The sequence below is a fragment of the Filicampus tigris genome, chromosome 17, assembly GCF_054856515.1.
Source record: "Filicampus tigris isolate MCC_2025a chromosome 17, RoL_Ftig_1.0, whole genome shotgun sequence".
NCBI lineage: Eukaryota > Metazoa > Chordata > Actinopteri > Syngnathiformes > Syngnathidae > Filicampus > Filicampus tigris.
Window position 1 is genome coordinate 11,825,208 of NC_141233.1, and position 23,227 is coordinate 11,848,434.

The following is a 23,227-nucleotide window of genomic DNA, read 5'->3' on the forward strand; positions in this document are numbered from 1 at the left end:
CTCTGAAACGTAAAGGCATTGTACTATACCATCAAAAAGGGGAACTTGACCAATGAAACGCAGACAGATTCATGTTATTTTTTTTTCCAACATTTATTCTATGTTAATACACCAGGGGATATTTAGCATTTGCAAAGAATGATAGGGATCATCATTGAGCACGTTCTCACTCTCTTTTTGGGATTCGCCACACACGCACATCATACACATACATAAATACAAGTTATCCCTAACACTCCAAGGCCCTGCTTCCCTGTGGAAAAGGATGACAGCATCTCCTTCTTCTTCCTTCATCCATCCATCACCCCTTTTTTCCCCCCTCCCTCTCAGCAGAGCACAGACCTGGTCCCATGTTCAACACATACAAAGTAACAGACTCCCACTCATCCAAGCACCGCTGCAATCACCTTTGGCATAGATAGAAGCTTTGCTTTCCATGGAAGTTTCTTTTAGAGCTTTTGAAGGCAACTTCAAAATAAGAGCACTTTTACATTCAAGGTGGCTCAGGTTTTTGATTTCTGATAGGAAATTGTACTCTTAACCTAACTTTAAATATCAATCTGTGGTTTAAAGCACAATTGTCTTGCAGGCATATGACAATAGTAGTAAGTTAGATACTGGTTTATTAGAAGGCTCTTTGCAGGAATCTAGACATGGCTGACCCACCTAAACGTGCACTCAACTGCCCACAAAACAGGTTAAATACAAACACATGCGGGATTTAGTAGTGGGGATTAGTATCGTGAAACTGCGTCAGAGGCACTCCGACTCCGCTCTACATTTTCTGCTTGGCTGTTCCATCCTCACAGGATATTGGGATGTTGCGCTCGGGGCCAGGTGAAGACCTGGGCGTGGTGATTGTCAGCACGCCGTCGAACGACAAGCTGGAGGTGATATCAGCGCACGACACTCCGGCGGGAAGCCTGTACTTCCGCAGAAACTCCCTGGACACGTAGCCGTGGTCGTCCTAGAAAGTCGGGAACACAACAGTCACCCGTATGGACTTCGGTCCGTCTATGACGAGTTGTGAGAATTACACCAACCTGTCGATCTTCGTGCTTGGCGTGTATTGTGATGAACTCGGTGCCGACGTTGACGCTGAGCTCATCCGGTGAGAAATGCTTCACGTCCAGATAAATCACATAGCGATCCTTTTCCGCGTGCATCTATAGGTTTAGACGGCACACCTGTTAGGAAGACTTCGGAGAAGCCTTGGTTTCTACTACCACGTTAGCGCCTGGAAAATGAAGAATCTTTGGGCACGTTACCTCACTGTGTCCATTTTCAGGCCAGTTTAACCAGCGCATGAAACCGGGGCGCAGCCACGCAAAGGACCACGGGAAAGGCCAGACGAGAGGCCAGTCGCTGAGAGACTCGACGAAGGACACGTCGCCACGTCGATATGGGAAGGCCCGGCGGTACCAGGGATACTGAATGGGGATATCCATGATGAGTATCCGGAAGAGACGAAACGGCGATGGGGTGTCTGAGGGTGACACTTGGTCTCAGATGGGTGCCCGCTGTGCTTTCCTGCAGCACATTTATAGCACTTTCCCCTCCCAACCCACCCTGAGCGACTCCGTCCACACACACCCACACACCCCGCCATAACAGCCCGCTTGCACAGTGACCCTGCCAAACTGGCTGATCTTTCTGGAACAATGATGTCAACAGTTTGTCCCACCAATGCCCACATTGTTTCATCTCCCCAGCGGCGGCTGGCCGTCTCTCCCTCCCTCTTGCTTTCCCTCTCCCTCGTCCTCTCACGGTCATGAGGTGACATTGGCTGGGAATACTGCTGATGCTGCCTATGTTCTCTACCCAGGAAATGCCCCCGTCTGGATCCCTGCATGCGCACGTGTTTGTATGAGGACGAGCTGCCAGAGCATTAGGCTGCCGGCCCGTGAGTGCCAGAAGCTTTAGCACGGCGAGCAAAGTGGATGTGCGGCTTGAATGGGAAATGATGAGTTTGTACGGTGCTGCATTAGGTGGCAGCTAAAGCGTGTTATCATTTTGCTGTGAGCTCAGACGTCAAATGTGAAGTCCTGTACAAATTTGTGCCGGCGTCTCGGTGTGTCATTCCATTCGTGGTCGGCATATTTGTTGAGTTATGAAACGTTTGGATTTACCCCTCAATTAATCTCGTTGGGAGGAACTAATCCGCCGAAAATAATCAAAGTATATCGTAAATTGAAGTGGAATTGATGTACAATCTGAAATCTACAATATGTACCAAATGTACTGATATTGATGAAGCAGTAAATACAGTATACCTAAGGTTTCAATACATGGTATCCCAAAAGTCACTATACACTTATTTTATTGCTATTTTGATTTAGGCATCATTCGGACAAATGTGAGGCTATCAGCATTTGACCTTGGGCTTTGCAGTTTTTCTAAGCATTCCATTCCGTTGGACATGGCTTGCCAATTGACATTGACATTGACAGGAAGTGACTGACTAACCATAATGACTAAAACAACAGCTGTTTTTAATACCATGTGTATTTATTGATGATGTATTCCAGAGCTGAACTGTTACCATAAACTTGAACAAGTGTGTCATAACATATGTTGATGTATTACCAATATGCAAAAAAGTGTGCATGGAAACGTATCAGGTACATTTATTAAAGAAATGACTGCTAATGGTCAGTTATAAACATCTCTTTATAATATAACTTTTGTATTAGCCAAGTCTGATTTTAGTGTATCTCAACAACCCCTTAAAAAAATAGATGACTTACATACATTTATGCATACATTATTTATCGTTAAAGTTTAATTAGTTCGTTTCCAACTATGTGAGAAAAACGTTTATTGGGGTCATGGCGGAAAACCATTTGTTGAAGAACAGAGGTAAGTGTTTTCACGTAATACATTAAAAGAGTCTTGAAGACACATCACGCATGGTGGTAGTACCAAATTTATGTCAACTAGCGTGTGCACAAGAACTAACGTGTGTAAACAAACGCCACGCACTGTATTCGCAATATGCATTTGAGTGTGTTTTTTATCCCTACAAATGTAACTACGACATCATAAGTTTAAAAAATTCCGACTTTCTTTGATCATTTTAACGCATCACTGACAAGTGTTTGGCTTTGCTTTAGTTAGCGTCGTTACCATGGTGATATGCCTTCACCCACGCTTGTTGATGGGTAAAAATATTATTATGGCCTCGATGGATTTACCAGCGACCTATTATGGCAAAATTGACAAAAGAAACCCGGTCATTGTATCTTTTGAGAGAGACATTAACTCGTTTATGACAGTAATGAAACGGGCGTCGTCCACCTGCCAGGAGAATGTTTCTTATGCTAAAGGGTAGGTTAGCTAACTTCTAAATAAGTAGCACGGCATTTTTTAGACACAATGTTTTTGAACTATGTTTTGTTTTAGCTTATTCTCAACAAAATTATCAACATTATAAACAAAACAGTATTGGTTTTTAGTTATATTAGCCAGTTACATCTTTGGGTTATGGGCCATGTTACCTGTCAGTAAAATCAAAGATTGGAAGCAATTTGACTGTACTGTATGATTTGAAAATTTACTTAGAAAGTTACCAATAGATGACACACAACTTGTATTGGGAAAACGTTTTCAATGTATGGAACACAACAGATTGTTCAAAGGGGGTGAAACTGTCATAATGAGGTGTCCTGCTGCCACTGTCATCATGTTATTGAGTGTTTTGTTTTAATAACTTTGGAAGGATCACACTGCTGGCAGAGATCTGGCGAAACTTCAAACCACGCCTGCCTTTTAAATTGTACCAGGAGCGCATGTTGCAGATTGGAGATTTTCTCACTGGATTAAAGGTATTTGTCTAATTGCCTGCCTGTATTGAGTCATTGTGTTATTTTTATTTATTCATTTCATCTCCACACAGTTGTACCAGACGGCTCTATCGCAAGGTTACAGTCTACACCTGCTTCAGTTCTGCTCAACTAGTATAACTGACATTACAGATGTGGACCACTTCATCAGCTGCTTCTTTCCTGAAGGTTTTGACACAGACCAAGATGTCTTCATCATGAAGGTATTTTTTTGTTGTATTTTGATTAATTTTCTTCTTCGCCACTACAAGTGTTGCCATGTAGTATCATTGCTGATAATTGTATTATTTTCGGCTCCTGGTCTGTGTGTGTAGGTCCGTTCGATGTTGGGCTGTGCACTGTGCATATTTGAGTTGGAGAAAAGGCCCATGGTTCTCAGCCAGAAGGGGCTTTTGAAACTGCTGCATGTGCTGAACTTCATCAGGATAATGATGCAGGCTTTTCAGCAGAACAGGCACCTCTGCTGGATAATTTATAATGGTAGACTAGTTTTCTTCTTTATTGTTCAGTAAGTTATTTCGGTAAAGCAGATTACCAGTAGGCCAAAACTTATATTGTCTTTCCATTGCTTGCCTTTTTCCAGGAACGTTGCACATCTTCAAAATATGTAACTACCTGATGGCGTTGAATCATAGCGGAAAGGTATGCCGTGTAAGATACGTCAAACCAAAAACTCTCCTTTCACATCAAGCACCACGTTGTTATATACCGGTAGTTGAAAATCCAGTTCACTCACGTTTCGCTTTTTGTGATCCGTTCTAGGCATTGGAGTACCTTCTGTGGGCAAGCCTCACTTTAGAGTCAGCCATGCCCATCATGACTATTAAACATTTGCCTTGGCTTGTCAAACTCTACTGTACTGTCTGTCACTGTTACTATGACAACCAGGCTTCTCTACAGGCAGAGGTGAAACCCACCGAAATGATGACAGTCTCGGACCACCTCAACTATCTTTGTTAGTGCTTAAACCCAATAAAAAGGAAGTCTTCTTTTAATTTTGTATTGCTGTGTTTTTGAATGCTGAACACAGGAATTTGCCAGGAGAGCACTTGGAAAAATCAATGACCTTGCAGAGCAGGAAAAGGATAAGGAGAATGGTGGTCCCTCGAACAAAGAGACCCAAATGGCCTTCAGGGAAGCTTCCATCAAGGCATTAGACGACTTTCATACTTTGTTAATGTTAATACAATTTAGTTGCAATTTGCTTCGCAATCAAACATTTAAGGGATAAGAGGCAAATACTGTATTGATATATGTTTTTACTGTTTTAATGACCACTTTTTTTTTCTTTTCTTTCTTTCTGCAGCTTAACTAATGATGCATTTTAAATTAATATTTGAATGAAATTGGACTTTGCTTTTAATCAGTCGGCTTTATAAATTCTTTTTCTTCCAGCTGGCTGTCATGATGTTCAAGCGGGCTGTGTTTGAGACCAGGAGGAAACCCAAACACATGATTACAATCAAGAGCAAAACTACTCCGAAGGACTTTCCAAATGTAAAGCAAAGATTTGGCATAAACATTCAGTTCAAAAGTCAAGCGCAAAGTGTTTTTATTTTGCCTTCCATAAATTCCTGTTAATTTTCATTCCTACCTTGAACATCCCTGGGATTTTGCAAGCCATTTGGCTTCGAGATGTTGACAATAAAATAGTGTTTTTTCTTTTGACCATTTGTCACTATTTCACCCTTGGAGCAACAAGTCTGCATGATACAGATCCTTTAATTAACTGTCATGGCTTTGTTATTGTTTGGCATTGTCCTTTTTTAACATGAACTAAAATAGTCTGAATGTCCCGTAGATACCGTGGCCTCGCAATGCCACGGAGCGAATGCTGATGGGCCTTTTTGACAGCAGCGCATCACAGTTCTTGGGCATCTGTGAAGCACTTTGGGACAGCTCCATGCGCCCATTGCAGACAAGGTTGCCGGAAGAACTAGAGCTGCAGGAGGTGGTCCTGGAGCTCTTTGCCTCTGGTATAAGTATATTATCTGGTAGGTCAAAAAAAGGAAAGCAAAGCACAATTTAGTACAGAGAAAGTGTAGCTGGTGAGATCGTAATTGCGATTTCTGTGTTTTATCAAGGAGTGGCTAGTACCAGTGAACAGAAACGTCAAGAACAGACCTGTGTACCTCTTAGTGCGCTATCCACAACATCAACTCTGATGGAATTAGCGATTACAGGTAAGTCAGTGTCATTGTTTTTTTGTTTTTTTCCATTTTCATACATGTTCAACAGCCAGCGAATAGTTTTGTGAGTGTGTTGTCGTGTTGTTTTGCTACAGGGGAAAACAAAGTGCCCGTCCCCACCGCCGTCCGGTTCATCAAGTTCATGATTCAGTACAAGCAACCAGACGTTTTCGTTGAGCATTCACGAATGATGCTGGAGATTTTGTCTGTGAGTTCTTCTTTGCCTCTCCGGTTTTATGGAAAAGTAGAGGAAAATCTCATTATGGGTGTATGGACGCTGTCTCTGTGTGTCAGGTTGTGGAAGGTCCTGCATTCAGGAAGGCCGAATACGAGCTCGCCTTGATCAATGGTTTCATCACTCTCAAGTCCTCCCACAGAAGGCGCCTTAGAGAGGACGTCGCTGGTAGTAGAGGTGATTGTCTAGTGCAATGTTTCCCAACTTTTTATGAGCCAAGGCAAAATATGTACGGGCCATTTCACAGAATCGATGCCATTTACATCCCAAGGAAATAAAATAGATTTCTGTATGAAAAACAAACAAACTGTAAATGACATTTTCTAATTGATGGTAAAGATTTGGTGGGTGATGCCTCCCATGTAAACATATGTCAAAAGCAAAATTATGTTTTATGCCAAACATATTTCTGATCACTGTGTTGTATTCAAATCACTCCCTGGTCTTGTTCATCACTGTTTTCTGCAGACAGATACAGGGGCTCACTCGATAGCATCATTGGCCTGACAGAGACTCTGTACAAAGCAGTTTGTGATTCTGTCCCTGTAAGTTTACGTTTAACTACTTTATATTAATGCCATGTCGTGTGTTTTTAGTCACATTAATATGTATGTGTGCACTCTAAAAACAGTTGGGTTAAAAATAACACAATTTTTTAGCAAAAATGGACCGATACACAAATTGGATCAATTTGACCCACTTTCTTGCATTGTTATGTACAAAACAGCCCATTTTGGGTTTTTTTTGTACAAAACTACAACATTTTTTGATTGTTTTCTGCAAAAACAACCAAGAAAGTTGGGTTAAATTAACCCAAGTTGTGGATCGGTATTGAGGAATATCCTCATGGTTTGGATAAAGAGCATGTGTTGATTTGTAGGAGGCGCAGCCAGGCGTCGAACTAGTTTGGGATGTTTTGCTTTTTCTCTGGGGGAAGCTGAAGCTGGTGATTCAGATGGATCAGATGAAAGCCCCGGAATACACACAGGACCGTGACAAGGTCAAACATGAACAGTGAGAGTGTTTTTGCCATATCATTTATTTTGTACTTGATACATGTATTTGTCTCGATGCCCGTGCAGTGGGCGTGGTGCCTGTCCATGCAGTGCGAGGTGGCTTTTGCCTGTGACCTGGCGACGGTTGACTGCATAAAGACAGCAGAGATGATTCACAGCTTGGTCTTACTGCTCGAGAGTGCGGCTGATCGCATTAAGCAGAGTGAGCACACTCCTTTTCTTCCGGCTCATATGGCGCAGACCCTCATTGCTACCTGAAAAGAAAGCGGTGATGTCATTTCCACATGTATTCGATGTTTTAATTTCAAAAACTGGTATTTGTTCTCCATAGTTCCAACTAAAGTCAAAGTCGGTAGTGAAAAGAAACACTGCTTCACTCTGCTGAAGGTACTGAACGGCATTTTTTATCAATAAATAGAATAGAATAAAATATAATGTAAGATACTGTTTTTTTTTTTTTTGTTTTTTTGCAGGGTTCCCGTATAGAGCTTCTTCAGAAAGTGTGCATGGTGGTTGAAAAGGGTTTCCACGCTCTGGTCAAGCGTGTGGTCACACTGATGCCGCAAGATGGCGCAGCTCCCCCTGACATTACTTACCTGCTGGCACGTACTGTTCAAAGGCAAACTCCTGTATTCGTTTGGCACTCTTTTGCTTTTATATAAAAGTCTTCATGTTTGGATGCTGTGCTTGTCCTCTCGTTCTTTTCCAAGAGGGGAGATGGAAACGGCGATACTGAAATAAGCGAGAAGCAAAAGGAAGAAATCGAGGCGGATGTTAAAAGGGATCGGGCACACCAGTCTACTCATACATCCATGCTTGCGATAGACATTCTTCTCGAGCTGGACATCATCTACCATCGGGCGTCGCTCAAGTTAATGCACTTAAATGCAGGTGAGTCTATTTGCTGCATCGCTAAATAAGTATTGCAATTGCAGATGCTTGCACTGTTTGACGGTTTCAGTGACGGAATCAGATCTTTTGGACAAGATCAAGAAGAACAAAGTGTCTAAAGCACTTTTCCTGATCCAGAAGTCCTTGCTGTTGTATGATGGAAGGAAGTCAAATGAGTCCAGTGTAACCAGGAGTCTTCTAGAGGTTCTACACAAAAATATTTATACACTACTCATGCACAAAACATTAAAGCAACACTGTGTCATATGTCAGTTTTTGTTGATTATGGCGGCAGCGTGTGGACAAAAGCGGTAGTGTTTTGACAAAAATCAACCACAGTTCCCATGCGTGCCAGCGCGTAGTGTCGTGAAATCCTGAGCCGTCCTTATAGCGAAAGGAGGACGTGAGTATGCCGTAAAGCAATTCAGGACATTTGGATTTTTTTTTTATTGTGCCAGGGTTGATCCCATCCTCCTCAAAGTTGCTTTTGCTTTGTGCCAGTAAAAACGATAAAGACCCCTTCAGGGCATGAAGTCCCATTCAACTACTGTACTTGTAAGTCAATGTTTCATCAAAAGAGTTGTGCAAATTTTTTTATTAAGGTCGATTTCTTGCCCGGTGCTACTTTAAAGAGATTCTTTAGTCGTTTTTCAATTTTCAGCAGTAAAAAAAAATATATATATTTTGTGTATAATGAATTTGCGAACGTCATTATTTGTAATGTGCAATCAATACCTTTAAAAACACATTTTGCCACTTGCTGTTGACTGAAAATGACATCACATGAGGGCTCAGGCAACAACCAATCACGGCTCAGCTTGTGAACGTTAGGTGATATTAGGATGTTTAGCTTGTGCCTGACATTTCAGGATGGATGCTCTAGAAAAGAAGCTGCTTTCAGTCTCATTGAGTATGTGTATAGTGGCAAAAAAGCCAGTCTTTAGGGTGTTCTCAGCTATGCTCAGAATGTCATCAGAAGGTCGCAACGGGGATACATAGAGACTGGAAGAGTCACAGAAAGGCACAGAAGTGGATGCCCTTGGAAATGTGTTGGTTGATTCGTTGATCAAAAATGACATTGTGAATTTTGCCATTTAGCTCCTTTGCAAGTGAACAGCAAGTAGTGTAAAAAAAAAAAGCGTATTCAAAAGTTTAAAGTGCAGAAAAGGTCAAAACAGGCGCACATGTAAAGATTGCAGTGCTTTTTAGATTCATACTGAAGTGTCAACTGAATGTCCTTAACTTTTTGTACTTTGTGCGTCGTGAATGAGGATTCATCTCACGCTGCGTACTGATATTTGCGAACAATCTAAATAAATAACACCCATTCTTATCACTTTCATCAGGAAGCCTGTATTTTAATAGAGAAGGCAGCGATAGAAGAAAGAAAACTGTACATCGCCAACAGCCCAAAGTTTTCACTTGAAAGTAAAGGCAAAGTGATGAAGGAAGAAAAGGAAATCCCTCCACCTCGTCCTATCTTGATCTCACGCACCAACCGCTCCTTAACATTTGCTCCCGCTCCGTACCACATGGAGGAACAAGTAAGGCTTTCCTCTTTATTTTCCTGTGACGTCATCAAATGCATGAGCGACACAATGCATCTCAATTCATGTCTAATCTCATTTAATTGCTTCATCAATCAAGGTGTGCTGGTACCAACTATGTGGACGTGCGGCTGAGGGCATGGACCTGAAAGTCCGCCTCGGAGACTGCAGCCTGCCAGGAACTGGAAATTTGGTATGCCATTTATTCCAGATGATGTCATCTAAAGAAGCGATGCTTTCGCACGCTGCAACGACGAACTGTTTGCAGGTACCGGCTGTATGCGGCGAATGGCAGCTGAAGGTGGAGAGGCTGGAACCGAACCAGAGGTACGTTTTTGCCTTAGCCGCATACACCTGCCAAGGGAAGTTACTGGGCAACGCCATCGGAGCGACCACCTTCCCACTGATGACTTCCATGCCGCAGTCGCTGCTTTCCTCGTGGGCTCACTTGGCACAGGTACACTTTCCCCACCGGGTATTTTTTACCCACTTACCAAAACCATGCCATTAGAATGACGGTAGGTTTTTTTTTTTTTTTTTTCCTCCCCACCTCTATTCTCAGGTGGCATTTCAAACCAAACAATTTGACATTGCAAAGAAAGCGTGCAAGGAATTATGGAACCATTTCACCCTCCCTGACAGTGGGCCCGACAAAACACAGGATAGCCTTGCTTCAATAGCGTGAGGAGATCAAACCTCAAATCTCAAGTTTGCTCTTCGCTCATCTCAGTCGCCTCTTATTTTCTTTAAAGGCTGCACATGAAGTATCTGCAATGCTCGTCCCCGCTCCTGTGTCAGCTCTTCCTCACGTCCATCTTCATTGAGACAGACATCAACATTCACCAGCAATCGCTCCTCTGCGACTCAGGCAGCATCTGTGGACTCTTTGTCTGGAAACAGGTGTGTACAATAGACTTTATAAATGCTGGAGTCACTCACTCCAACATCAGAAAGCACTTGTGAACATTTATCCATTTGAAGTGGATGTTTATTTGCGCGTGTTGTTTATACAGGAAGCCAGACTAGCCGAATGCGAACGATTGCTGGTAGCCATGGACTTGGCGATGTGGTTAAATGACAGCAGTTCTGCTGTTCAAGCTGTTATAAGCTGTTATGGCCTCCTGGTTCCGTTCATCTTCCATCAGATCCCTTGCGATCCTGCAGTAAAGGTAAAACGTCATTTGGACTTTTCCTTCCCCCCCCAGTGTAACATTTTTTTGAAAAAACTTAATTTGCATTGTGTTTCATTTCAGTTGCTGACCAAATGTTTAAATGTACTGAAGGAGAATGAAGCTCACCTCAAACAAAAGTGGTCCAAAAACACAGTGGAGACGCTTATGCACATGATTGCCTGCATCACTAACTATCTGTCCAAGGTATGTTCTAGAAATAGACCGATATGCTTTTTTCAGGGCCGATGCCGATAACGATTATTAGTGGATAACCGATATTTGGAGCCGATATTCATTTTCAGTGAAAAGGGAAGTATTGGCAAAAGCTAAAGAAAAATGTACTCTTAACTTTGTTGTAATGTCTTTAAGCATGTTTATTGAACAATGTTTCAGGTTTGCATAATGGTGATTTTTAAAAAAAAATCATTATTACAAGACATTTTTGACAGTATACATCTCTGTTATCAAATTGTAACAAAAAGTTCAGGCAGCACCCGGGATTGTCAGCATGTCTTAAAAAGGACAAAGGAAAACTTGAACTTTAATAGCTCCATGTAGTTTTCTTAAGTCAATGAAAATTTCAAAATGACAGAAATGTTAAACTTTCACATATCTTTGATTTGATTTCCACAGTTTCAAATTGATTTATTATCGGCCAGCAGAGTTTAAAAAAACTAAAACTAAAACTCCACCGGAAATGCAAGCAGTGTTTAAATCTGGATCATGAATCTGAAACCGGAATATATTTCGGACAATAATTTTTCCTCCATTGCCAGGCGTTACGTGCACTGAAGGAGCACCAGAAAGCCTCCGTGGTGATAGACTGTGGTCATGCTCTCCTCCAAGATGTCTTTGATGCCCAGGAGCGATTCATTAGACTTGCTTGCAAACGTGTGTCGGTAAAGAGAAGTGTTTTGTTTTGGTTGATTTATTTTTTTTGTTATGTTTTTCAAACTCTCAGAAAGTTCCAAGATCCATCAAAGTTTCAAATTTCAATCCATTTCCTGTCTTTTTTTGTGTACGTGTGTTCCCTAGTCAAAGGCAGATGATCCTGTTGCAGTGAAGAAAGAAATGAAAAAATGTGTTCAGTTGAAGGTACTATTTGGGAAGTTCAAGGAGGTCATAACAGCTGAGGCAGATCCCGACACAGTAATTGGTAATAAACTATTTTTAAAAATATTACAGTTCAACCTGTAAAGTTGAATCAAGGTATTTGAATTTTGAAAAAAAAAAAAAAAAAACTCCAGAGGAAATAATGTAAATTGAATAATTTGTTCTACTCAAACGGGTGCCATCATAAAACATGCAACTGTTCCTCCGACGCTATAAGTCTGATTTAAACATTCCCAACTGTCATTCTGGAATAAAGAGAAGTCATTCCACTATAAAATTCAACAACAAAATAAAGTAAAACTATTCGCTATTGCTGGAATTTTTGTCTCGAGGCAGGCGTAAAAGCACATCTTAATATTTGTGCTGATGTTGTTTTGCCAGAATATTTTTTTGTGAATTCCAAACTACATTTTTGCAACATTTTATTTTGAAGGTTCCATTGTATTCTTCACTTTTAATGTGCACAAACGGTCAGCTAATGCACGTAATTGAACTCAAATTTGCATGTCATAAGAATATTCAATTGCTCTTTCGCTTGCATCATGAGATTATGTCCACTATGCATGTTTCCACAGAGAGTTCCCCCTCACTGAGTGGTTCTGAGGACACTGCCACACTGCGCGAGCGGATCTTCACGAGCACTCTACAGCATGCTTACCGAATCGGTATGTAGTAGTACGCATCATGCTGCGTGTTTCAAATCAACAATTCCTATTTTCAGCTTTGCGTGTCTTGTGCTTTTGTCATAGTGATGCAGCTCGGCAGCCATTCAAATTTTGTGGAGATTTCGGCGCTATTACTTCAGAGAGCCTTAGAGGAAGGACAACTTGATCTTGTTTTACAATGGGGTCAAACCATATTTAGATTTCTTGCCAGGTATGAGTTTTTGCAAATCATTCTTTCACTTAACTCATTCACTGCCATTGACGAATTTATTTGTCTTTATAGTCAAGCCATTCAATCCCATTAATTTATATTTTTTTCATTTTTTTTTTTTCAAATGTTAGAAAGAAGGTCTGAAAATGTCTGGCCCAAATTTTTTTTCAAGAATATGTTCTATGCAGGCCCACTACTTGAAACATGGCATTTTGATTAATATTGCGTTTGTGGAATAAGAGGTAATCCACCCGTTTTTAGCCATCTCAGGGGGCGGCCATTTTGTCACGTTTTTCAACTGAAAATGACATCACAGTGTCTCAGGGCCCAGATAACGACCAATCGTGGCTCAGCTGTGATTGGTTGTTACCTGAGCCCTGAGACACTATGATGTCATTTTCACTTGACAAAATGTGACAAAAGTGGCCGCCACCAGAGATGGCTAAAATGTGGTGGATTAACTCTTATTCCACAAACACAATATTGATCAAAATGATATGTTTCATCTAATGGGCCTGCAGAGAACCTTTTCTTGAAAAAAAAATATGATTGGGTTGACTTCTTTAAATAAATATTTTTGCTTTTGGTCTTGACTGCAATGAATTATAGCGATTTTACCTATGGTGATAACGACATAACCGTTTTCAAATGGTTCTGCCTTTGCCAGGAGGGATGACGAAATGATAATGTCCACCAAATGTCCAGAGAAAAACACTCCGTGTGAAAAAGAAACAAATGAGACCACTGCGACAGAAGGCCAAACATCACAGGTAAAAAGCGCAAAGGGATACTGAATGGAGTTCCATTCGGCAAAAAAAAAAAATTCAGCATGCCTTCGTAATATGATCATGAAGCTCTTTTGTTACAGAAGACGACGAAAAAGGCTTCAAAGAAACGTAAAAAGCTCCGACGCGGAGCCCTTATGACAGCGAGAACCGTCAGGTAGACTGCATTCAGTCACTGTGTTTGACGTGTCGCATTTATTGATTATCCAACATGTGTCTGAGTGGAGTGCTCTTATTGCGTAGGGAGTTGAAGGCGGTAGAGAGGCTGCTGTCCTCGATGAACGCCGTCGTGGAACGGCACTCCAGACGGCTTCAGCTGAGGAGGCGGTGCTCCGAGGAAAGAGTGTGGAGATCTCAGATCAATTACAGTATCGGTCAGGCACATCTTACGCTATTCGAACAGGAGCTGCACCCATTGCATGAAGGATCCCTACAATCCAGGTTTCAACATACCTCGTACAGTATCATACCGTTTACATAACTAGTACAGGTTACCATGTGAGAGGGGTTAAAATAAAACACTTTTTTTTTTTTAAATCAATTTCCTTGCTAGGTTGAGCAATTATTGCCTCCAATCATAGTGTAGTTATATTTGTATTGGATCTCATTGGATTGTGTCGGAGTACAGACTGAATCATGTATGTTGTGTATGTTTCAGGTACAGCCACTTAAATCTCTCCATCTTCTTTTTGGCCAATTCTGGTGTTCTGGTGAAGAGAAACTTAGAGGAGCAGCAAACCACCGTATGTGAAGTTAGTTCAGAGAGAGACGTGTCGCACACCGATCTGTCAGATGACACTTCTAGCAAAGAGTGTGATAAAAATGGTAGGTAAAGGTGAGACAATGAAAAACTAATTGAAATAGAGAAAGTATTGCTTCTGCTTTCTTCCACCTAGAGGAGAGTTCGGATACTATGGAGAGTTGCGAGGAGGTGGAGGAGCCCCCTCAAAAGTCAGAGGAGCCAACAACCGTACCGATGGAGTCGCTGGAAAAAGCTGCTTTACATCTACGCAGGGCCATGGTACAGTTTGTTAACGTAGAACAGTGGTGTCAAACGTTTTTGCTCAAGGGTCACATTAGATTTTTTAAATTTGCAGGGACATTTTTAGATTGGGTTTGAATAAATAAATAAATAAATATGATGTATTATTTATTTATTTATTATTTATAATTAATTGAAGAATAAATAAATGACCAACTATATCAATAAAATACATTTTTAAAACTTATTTTACACTTTTTTATTTTTTTCTATATCGAACAGAATTGTTTTTAATAATAAAATGCATGCTTATTGTTAAATTTTATTATTTATAATTACTTTAATGGCAACTAATTCACAAACTATTCCAAAAAACAATAGATTTGTATTACTGATTATTTTACAAATAATAATTATATTTGAATAATTTAAATGACAGCGTGGACATGTTAATCTTAACAACATTCATAATCTGATAAAAAGTTCAAAATGTAAGTGTAAATATTTACTCTGCCTCAGCCTCCTTTAAAAAAACAAAATAACAATTTGCAGTACTGTATGAGTTCAGTGTGACTATTTTTATCGTGACACGTATCACATTAATTTTTTTTTTTTTTCCAGGTATTAGCCCACCGTGGAGGTCACTGGACAAATTTGCAGAAGGTCTGTCACACTGTGTGGGAAGAAAGCAACAGACTTATTGCATTACATCAGACACCTTCTCAGCTTCAACCTCCCTTCCTGGTTACAACACATGAGTTGCACAGCACCTTCACCCCTCTATTAGTGCTCGCAACAGATCTTATCATGGACATGCTAAGCAGACTGGGAGTAAGTGTCACAGTATGTTGCGTCAGTAAACGATACTGACGTGCTTTTTGCCTCATCCATTTTTAACCGAGCCCTTTGTTGCCATCTCAAGCTGTGGCGTTTGTATGACAGCGTGACTGAGGAAGAACAAGAGTTCAGTCTGTGCTTCTCAGCTCCACTGGATGACTGCACCCAAGTGGACATGCGTTTTGTGCACAGTTTAGTGTTGCGCACTCTGGAGCTGCTCCATGACAACGGCAAATGGGAGCGCCTGGCACACTTTGCCCTCATATTCAACTCGTACACCCGGTAAATGTTATGCTCGAGGTTGAAGACGACAACGAAAGCTGTGTTGAAACATGAAAAATGTGCTGAACAAAAAAGCTCATTCTCTGAAAAAAACTCTGTTTTGATACTTAGACAAATTTGCATCTTACTCAATGTGTTTCTGACTTCACTTTTGAGCTAAAAAAAAAAAATCTTAATATTTACAGAAATATATATAAATAGAAATATATTCTGATATGAAATATCAGAAGCACATCTGTATGACACAATGCACCAGGTCTTGTATCCGATATACTAGGGATGTGATTAGCGATTAATCGAAAATCGATGAAAAATCGATCCGTCCAGATTAATCGATTTGATAAATTTTGAAATCAGGTTGATTGAATCCATCTAGAAAATTATGTCTTGAAATGTTTTTTCATTCCAGATGCTTAGCACATTTTGAATGTGTAGATCAAATTATGCGCTTGCACCAAACATCATTCCGTATTGCGTTTGTGGATGGCTGCAGATCCGCACTAGCGCACAGAGTCAAGCACGGTAGCGATTTTTTTAAAAATCAAATCGAATCGAAAATCGGGAACTGAAAATCGAATGGGGGCTTGAGTGAATTTTTACTTGTATCCCTACCGTATACTACGCTGTACTCCAGAATACCAATTCACGTACTATTGTGACTTTGAACTGTGTCGTCCTAGCGAACGATACGCCTTGACAGTGACTCCCCTGTTGGTCCTCGCCCAGAGGAAACTCCTTGAAAGGATTCGTACTAATGGAGGCTCTAAAGTCCCACAGCCACACCATGTCAAGACTCAGTGGGCCACTGGCAAGGAGGTAACGTGTCTGCGCATCGTCAGCCAGGAAATGGCTCTACCGCATTTCAAAGCCTCCTGTTCTCAGTGTGTGACGCTTTTATGTTTTAGGTAACGTACAAGAGTTACGCGCGGTGTCAGCTGTTCAGCGGCTGGATCCGTCACTCTGCCAACCAGTCAACAAGCTCTGTGGCGAAGTTCACGCCGAATGAAGGAACTGAACTCATAGGTTCGAATACTAAACTGTAGTTACAGCCATTGTTTTTATTGCGTTAGTGATCTCTCCATGTGCTCTGTGTGTCGCAAAGATGCCGAAATGAAGCACGCTCAGTCCCTTGTGTGTGTTCCCCTGGATGTGGCGAACACGCTGCACTATTACCGTCAAGCTGTTGAAAGAATACCGCATTGTCTTCAAGTGTTCCGCTATAGCAGATCATTACTGCTGCTGCTACTGGCTCATGCACAACCAGGCTTTGAAAGTGAGCAGTGCTGTGAGATCACATCAGACTTGATTGACTTCAATCCCATACTCATCACCACGCCAAACATCCAGCCTTGGGACCTGATTAATAAAGACCACATTACTCCGGACACTCTCTACAATGTCCCTGTCAGCCCTGACTACATGCCCAGAGTCATCTCGACATACTTGGCTTCCACAAGTAAGATCGGTCGTGTGTTTTCGGGAAAACCGATGAATCGAAACAATTTGCGGGATATTTCTTTTCATGGCTTGCAGAATATCTCCAGACCAACAACAAAGAATCCCTCAGCGTGTTTGCTCTGCATGAAATGGGAAATCTGTATTACTACGACTTAAACACACGGTCAGAAATCGACATTCATGCTGAAGCCAGGGGCGGAGCCAGAACGTGGCTAATGGGTGGGCCTGGAAAAATCAGGGTGGGCCTGAATATTTCTCTCACTGAGCGCAATCCTCCTGTCCCGACCCATCATATATTCAAATAAAATGACAAACCGAATATGAAGTTCAGATCTTCCTTAGATAACCACAATTATGCCATCCTAAATATTCAATAAAATAAAAACACAACAAAGCGCAAATTAAAATATAATTGAATAATAATTTCATTTTTTTTTTCTTTTCATGAATCTCACTGGGTGGGCAGTCTGTCAATCTGGGTGGGCCTGTGCGCACCCAGGGTCACCCATAGCTCCGCCCCTGGCTGAAACAAGTCTTTTATTTTCCTCATTGTCCTGGAATTTTTTTTCCTTTCTCTTTTTTGTGTAGGATGGCAAACTCTTGCTGGAGTAAAGCTGTTGATGCTGCCTTACACAGCTCAGCGGTGATCGATAAATGGGATTGGGTGTCATTTGGGGGCGGCACCCTGCAACAAACTCTGAGACAGGCTGGCCTTTGGGGGTGTCTACAGGCGGCTGTGATCACTGCTAAAATTGCACAGTAGGTTCTTGTGGGAGTTATTAAAAAGTGTTTTTTTTTTAATATGAAAATTTATTTTCACATTTTTTTTTTTTTTTGTACTTGTTGACAACAAAGGCCTTTGACACCTGAGCTATGTGTGTTATATGTATAGGTATATTCTAACTTCAGATATCAGCCAGAGGACCAAGTGCTGTCTCTTATCAGCTCACCTTTTCAAGGTAAATTATTGGTTGATTTGACTCTCGCCCTCACCGTGACTATACGTACATCTACGGTCTCCGCCTTCCCCAGTGTGTGCTGTGCTGTTCCCTGGCCCATCCCCTGGATGACCTACAGTACGCCTCACACAGCATCAGTGACGAACTACTCCCCGGAGTCAACCTTTTCTCAGAACCCCACAGGGCTGATCTCGCCGCCACTGTCGGCAGCTTGAACTTCATCTGCCAATGGCTGTTCATCGCGGGCTACTACATAACAGTAGACACACAATTAATAAGACGACTTGAATTGCATGTGCACAATCCGATAAGATCTGTATGAAAATTCTGTCTTCAGAAAGATGATAATGCTCAGTTTTGATGAGAGCTATTAATTATACATTACAGTACTGTATGCTAGTTATTGAGATTGTAGCACTGCGTCCTGTTGATTGGTTGATGAATGGGACAAGCCTAATAATCTCATTAAATTATGTAGGTGTAACTGATGGTGTATTCAGTACATGTATAATTCTACAGTGTTGAATAAAGTTTCTAATTTCAGCTTCTACCCATGCTGGCACTTTATCAGCATTTTGCGGGGACAGTGTGCAGAGATGTTCAACGCAATGTGGAAAGCAGAATACTTAAGGTGAGCATGAAGTTTTAGTTGACTGCTCATTTTATTGAATGTGTTTTATTATTATTTTTTTTTTGCTATTTACTGCAGGTGCGAGCGCTCACTGAACTGTGCTTCTTCTCTGAGGCGATAAAGGAGACAGAGCAGCTCTCAAGAGGGGCGGGGATTCTTCTCCCTAATGGACGCTACATCATTCGTGAGTCTCGCCAAGTAAGAGCACTCACATTCACTTTTCTGTTACTGTTTTTTTTTAGCCCTAGTTTAAAGAGGAAGTCAACCCATACAGACTTTTTTTTTTTTTCAAGAATCTGTTCTATGCAGGCCCACTGGTTGAAACAAGGCAATATGATTAATATGAAATGAGTTAAGCAGCAAAATCCACCTGTTCTTAACCATCTCAGGGGGCGGCCATTTTGTCACTTCTGTCGGCTGAAAATGACATCACAGACCCTCGGGGCTCAGGTAACGACCAATCACGGCTCACCTGTTTTCTGAAGCTGAGCCGTGATTGGCTTTTATCTGAGCCCTTAGCAACTGTGATGTCATTTTCAGTCGACAGCAAATAACAAAATGGCCGCCCCCTGAGATGGATAAAAACGGGTGGATTTTGCTCTTAATTCGTATTGCACACAATATTAATCAAGACATCAAGTTTATACTAATGAGGCCGCATAGAACACATTATTGTCAAGAACACTTTTGGGTTGACTTCCGCTCAGATGGGTAACGTTTGTCACATGGAATTTTAAACTGCACTGTGCAACTTCATAAATAATGATTAAATAATACAATGTGCTTGTTCAGCAGTCAAAAAAGCAGTTTTGTAACAACAAGTCCCTCCTGGACAATGTTCAGGTACTGTCTCTGCTCCATTTTCATGGAATTCATATCACTGCGTCCACGTTCAGTAAATTAATTTGTTGTTTCTGCACTCAGTATAGATGTTACTATGTGACTTTTGTTTTAGGCTTTAGAGGAACTTGTGAGCTGTGAACTTTCTCCAGAGGTCAGCATGCTTTATGGGTCCTCATTAGGTTTCCGATTTAACCTTGCACGTGTTCAACTCATCCTGGCCCTCAGTAGCTCTGTAAATAGCCCACCTGAGCCAGGTCTGAATACATATTTTTATTTTTTATTTATTTTTTTCGTACAGTTATGTGACATCTTGCAAAGTGGATGATACTGTTTAAACTTTGTGCAGCGCTCATTTGCGCAGCATCAAATCTTTTTATTTATTTATTTTTTTTGGAAATCCGATCAGTGCCAGATGACGACGAAGTGGAACCAGAAGAACAGGAACAAGTCCCAATGGACACCGACGAGTCGGAACAACAGCAGGAACAGCCAAGAGGGAGGGCATTTCCTTCCCAGCAGAACCTCACTCTTGAAAAAATCAAGGTAAGAATTTTTCACCAATCTTTGCTTCACTTCGTTCCCCTGTCCTTATCTGTCATCCGTCTCTTCTGATGTAGTACCTACTGCTAGAAGCAGCTACCCTCTTTTTGGACTTCATATTGGAGAATCTCCCGTGTCCCTCCTACAGTGACATTGAGAACATGGAATTAAAACTAGAGGCAAATCTTCTCAAAGCCAACCTTTATCTGCAGCAAGGACATGTTGCGCAAAGGTAGAAGCACTCTGTGCGTGTGTTAAAGTGGAAACTTTTTTTTTCAAGAATATGTTCCATGCAAGCCCACTAGTTGAAACGGAGCATTCTGATAAATATTGCGTTTGTGGAAAAAGTGTTAATCTACTCGGTTTTTTTTAGCCATCACTGGGGGCGGCCATTTTGTCTTCTGTCGACTGAAAATGACATCACAAGTGCCCTCACAGGTCAGCCGTGATTGGTCGTTGTGAGCAGTTGTGATGTCATTTTCAGTCGACAGAAGACAAAATGGCCGCCCCCACAGATGGCTAAAATGAGTGCATTTTGCTGCTTAATTTATAATCCACCAACGCAAAACTAATCAGAATGGCGTGTTTCAACTAGTGGGCCTGCTGGGAACATATTCTTGAAAAAAATATCTTTGGGTTGACGTCCGCTTTAAGTTTGTGTTCATGTTTTATAAATCATGCCAGTTATTAGTTTCATATCTGTACATCCTCAGTTCTGACATGGCAGTTTCATCATTGATGCTACTGCAGGACTTTAAAGAATCCGTACCGGATCATAAGAAACCAACTGAGCTTCCACTTGCTGAAACTGAAACTGAACAGGTCGCATGTCTGTTATATATTTGGAAAGAATGCCTAGGCAAAAAATAGATTTAATGCTAAACGTGACAAGAATGGTTGATCTCGTAAAGTATACGGCGCAAGAATCCATGTGGCAATTTGGGTTCTATTCTGTCAACAGGGAACTGAACTTTGCACGCAGCATGACGACTGCCCGAGAGCAGTTGAGGCCAGTGAAAGGGTCGGAGGTGCTCTGTGGTTACGTTTCCGCGTGGCACTGCTCCGTTGTGTTCTCGTGCAGGCTGCCGATGTCACAGTTCCTAATCCAGGTCTGTCTTTGTGCTTTCTTTGTCTCACATTCAATCTTTTTTTGGAGTTGAGTTGTTCAGCAAACATGAGAACAGGAATTTGACTGCTCTTACCTCTAAAACAAACTTAAAGACAGATTTAATACTGTGAACAACTGATTATTTTGTGGGGGTTTCTTCGGGATACTAGGCTTTCTGGGGAAATTTCAGGATGAATGACATGTTAGATTAAAAAGTTCATCCTGAAATTTGATCCAAAGGCCTGATACCCCTCATTTTTTGTGAGTAGCGTAAACAAACGTCTTTTAAAGGTAAGCTTCACGACAAGGCAGCTCAAGTGTTAAAGCAGAGCCTGGAGGACTGTGCTCTATTGGGAGACGTTGACACTCAAGCTCTTTTGCTGGTTGAAGGTTCACAATTAAAATCACGAAGAAGCAGGGGAGATGATGGCTTGTCACTATTGCAGGTATCAACACAACACATCATGAGAACAGAACAAAGTCAGTGATGAGCAGAGTAGCCGTAACGATACATTTAATGTTGTAAGCTGTTACAATTACGAAATGGAAATAAAAGATTAGAAATAATACTTCCATATGCTAAATAAGTACTTGAGTTGAGAATGTTAATGTGTATGCGTAGTTGCTAGACAACCACCTCAGTTACTCTATTGGGTTTGTTTATAGGAAGCCGTGAGCCTTCTGTCCGGGCGGACTCGCATGCCACCGGGATCCAGCGTGACTCTAATTAGAGCCACTTTGCGTCTTAGTAGCCTAAAAAGCACACAAAGCAAACTTTTAAGTCTGACTCATAAACTTTTACAAAAACAGGTAACAAGCACGCACTAATAGTTTGTACATAAATACTAGTGTGTACATAAGGGCTAAGTTTGTTTTCTTCCTTGTTTCAGCTGTGTGAGTTTGGTGAAAATGTTATATCGGATGATGGAAAAATGTATATTTCTCCTCCTGGACCCAGAAACATTTACCTCCCTTATCTGCAAATGTTAGATCAAACAACTTAGCAAAAATGTAAGTTCTAATTTCAATCATTCTGATGCATGACAGAAAAGCAATGCAAAATACTTAACTGTCCTCCTATAGTGACGTATGTGTATATTGGTGTGTAATACTTTCATGTAAATTTCCTTTCAGGTCATATTCGGGTCGCGGTGCAGTGAAGAAGCCATTCCGGTGCAAGCGGGAACATTTGGATGAATGGAACTTCCAAGACATTTAATGAATTCAAAAAATGAATAGGATAACAGACATTTCTGTTAAGAATGCATATAAGATGTTATGTCTAATGAGTAATTTTTTTTTATTTGCCCGCGGCAATTTAAACAAGCTCAGGATCGAGAAAGGAAATGAACAGTAATTCCCAATGCCAGTCCAATGATGATGATGTGTATTGGAACAACCGACCAGCCAATGCTGGACAGAAGGCTGGAGCAGAGGTTCAAACCCTTGACTTCAGAATTGCGAGCCAGACATGCTGACCACTAGATGACTGTGCTGCACAGTTTGTATTGTTTTTTTTTTTATTTGAATAGAACAAATAATAAAAAGTGCGCAGTTACCATGAATGTTAGTCGCAACTCAGCGAACAAAGGCATGCTTTGAGGATAGTTGTCTAGTGAATTATTGTTTGAATTAGCACTGAACTTTCCAGCTATGCTCATAATTGATTTATGTTCCATTTTGACTGACACTGAAAAAGAAATCAACAGGATGCTGTTGTACATCACTGTGAACTGTCAACCTTCACGCAGACTCAATACTGTGTATCCTGTTTATTAATTTATCATTTACTCATATTGGTCAATTAATATGTAAGCATTTTTTTTTCATTTATTTTGAATGAATATCTCATTACAATTTCTATTTATGGTAATAAAACACAATTTTAGTTTTGATTATCATTCTGTGCAAATTTCTTTTT

The 23,227-nt window shown here is 41.0% G+C and overlaps 2 protein-coding genes across 4 annotated transcripts; one reads left to right on the top strand and one right to left on the bottom strand.

Annotated features, from left to right (window-relative positions):
• Positions 1-74: 74 nt before the first annotated feature.
• Positions 75-1,531, bottom strand: LOC147133383 (alpha-crystallin B chain-like). Its single transcript, XM_086013304.1, has 3 exons — positions 1,269-1,531; positions 1,044-1,166; positions 75-967 (listed from the first exon to the last, which is right to left on the bottom strand). Exons 1-3 carry the CDS (start codon positions 1,446-1,448, stop codon positions 776-778), a joined length of 495 nt encoding a protein of 164 aa, XP_085869430.1. The 5' UTR covers positions 1,449-1,531; the 3' UTR covers positions 75-775.
• Positions 1,532-2,694: 1,163 nt separating this feature from the next.
• Positions 2,695-23,207, top strand: cfap54 (cilia and flagella associated 54). 3 transcript variants are annotated; one of them, XM_086013083.1, is made up of 56 exons: positions 2,695-3,327; positions 3,719-3,824; positions 3,896-4,045; positions 4,157-4,322; positions 4,426-4,484; positions 4,605-4,748; positions 4,873-4,992; positions 5,238-5,339; positions 5,644-5,836; positions 5,927-6,025; positions 6,127-6,239; positions 6,326-6,443; positions 6,735-6,811; positions 7,147-7,266; positions 7,349-7,484; positions 7,614-7,669; positions 7,756-7,884; positions 7,993-8,173; positions 8,244-8,377; positions 9,520-9,717; positions 9,821-9,913; positions 9,989-10,177; positions 10,283-10,401; positions 10,473-10,620; positions 10,734-10,889; positions 10,974-11,096; positions 11,669-11,791; positions 11,928-12,048; positions 12,581-12,670; positions 12,755-12,881; positions 13,549-13,651; positions 13,750-13,823; positions 13,910-14,107; positions 14,325-14,491; positions 14,563-14,687; positions 15,270-15,479; positions 15,571-15,767; positions 16,448-16,583; positions 16,673-16,790; positions 16,870-17,223; positions 17,301-17,388; positions 17,814-17,984; positions 18,118-18,184; positions 18,258-18,443; positions 18,729-18,815; positions 18,894-19,013; positions 19,611-19,658; positions 19,771-19,912; positions 20,065-20,201; positions 20,276-20,430; positions 20,912-21,020; positions 21,160-21,307; positions 21,598-21,752; positions 21,973-22,116; positions 22,197-22,317; positions 22,441-23,207. In XM_086013083.1, exons 1-55 carry the CDS (start codon positions 3,128-3,130, stop codon positions 22,308-22,310), a joined length of 7,443 nt encoding a protein of 2,480 aa, XP_085869209.1. In that variant the 5' UTR covers positions 2,695-3,127; the 3' UTR covers positions 22,311-22,317; positions 22,441-23,207. The 3 variants fall into 3 exon arrangements, with proteins under 3 accessions (XP_085869209.1, XP_085869210.1, XP_085869211.1); XM_086013084.1 differs by having other exon boundaries at positions 13,753-13,823; positions 19,608-19,658; XM_086013085.1 differs by having other exon boundaries at positions 3,153-3,327; positions 19,608-19,658.
• The last annotated feature ends 20 nt before the right edge of the window (positions 23,208-23,227 follow it).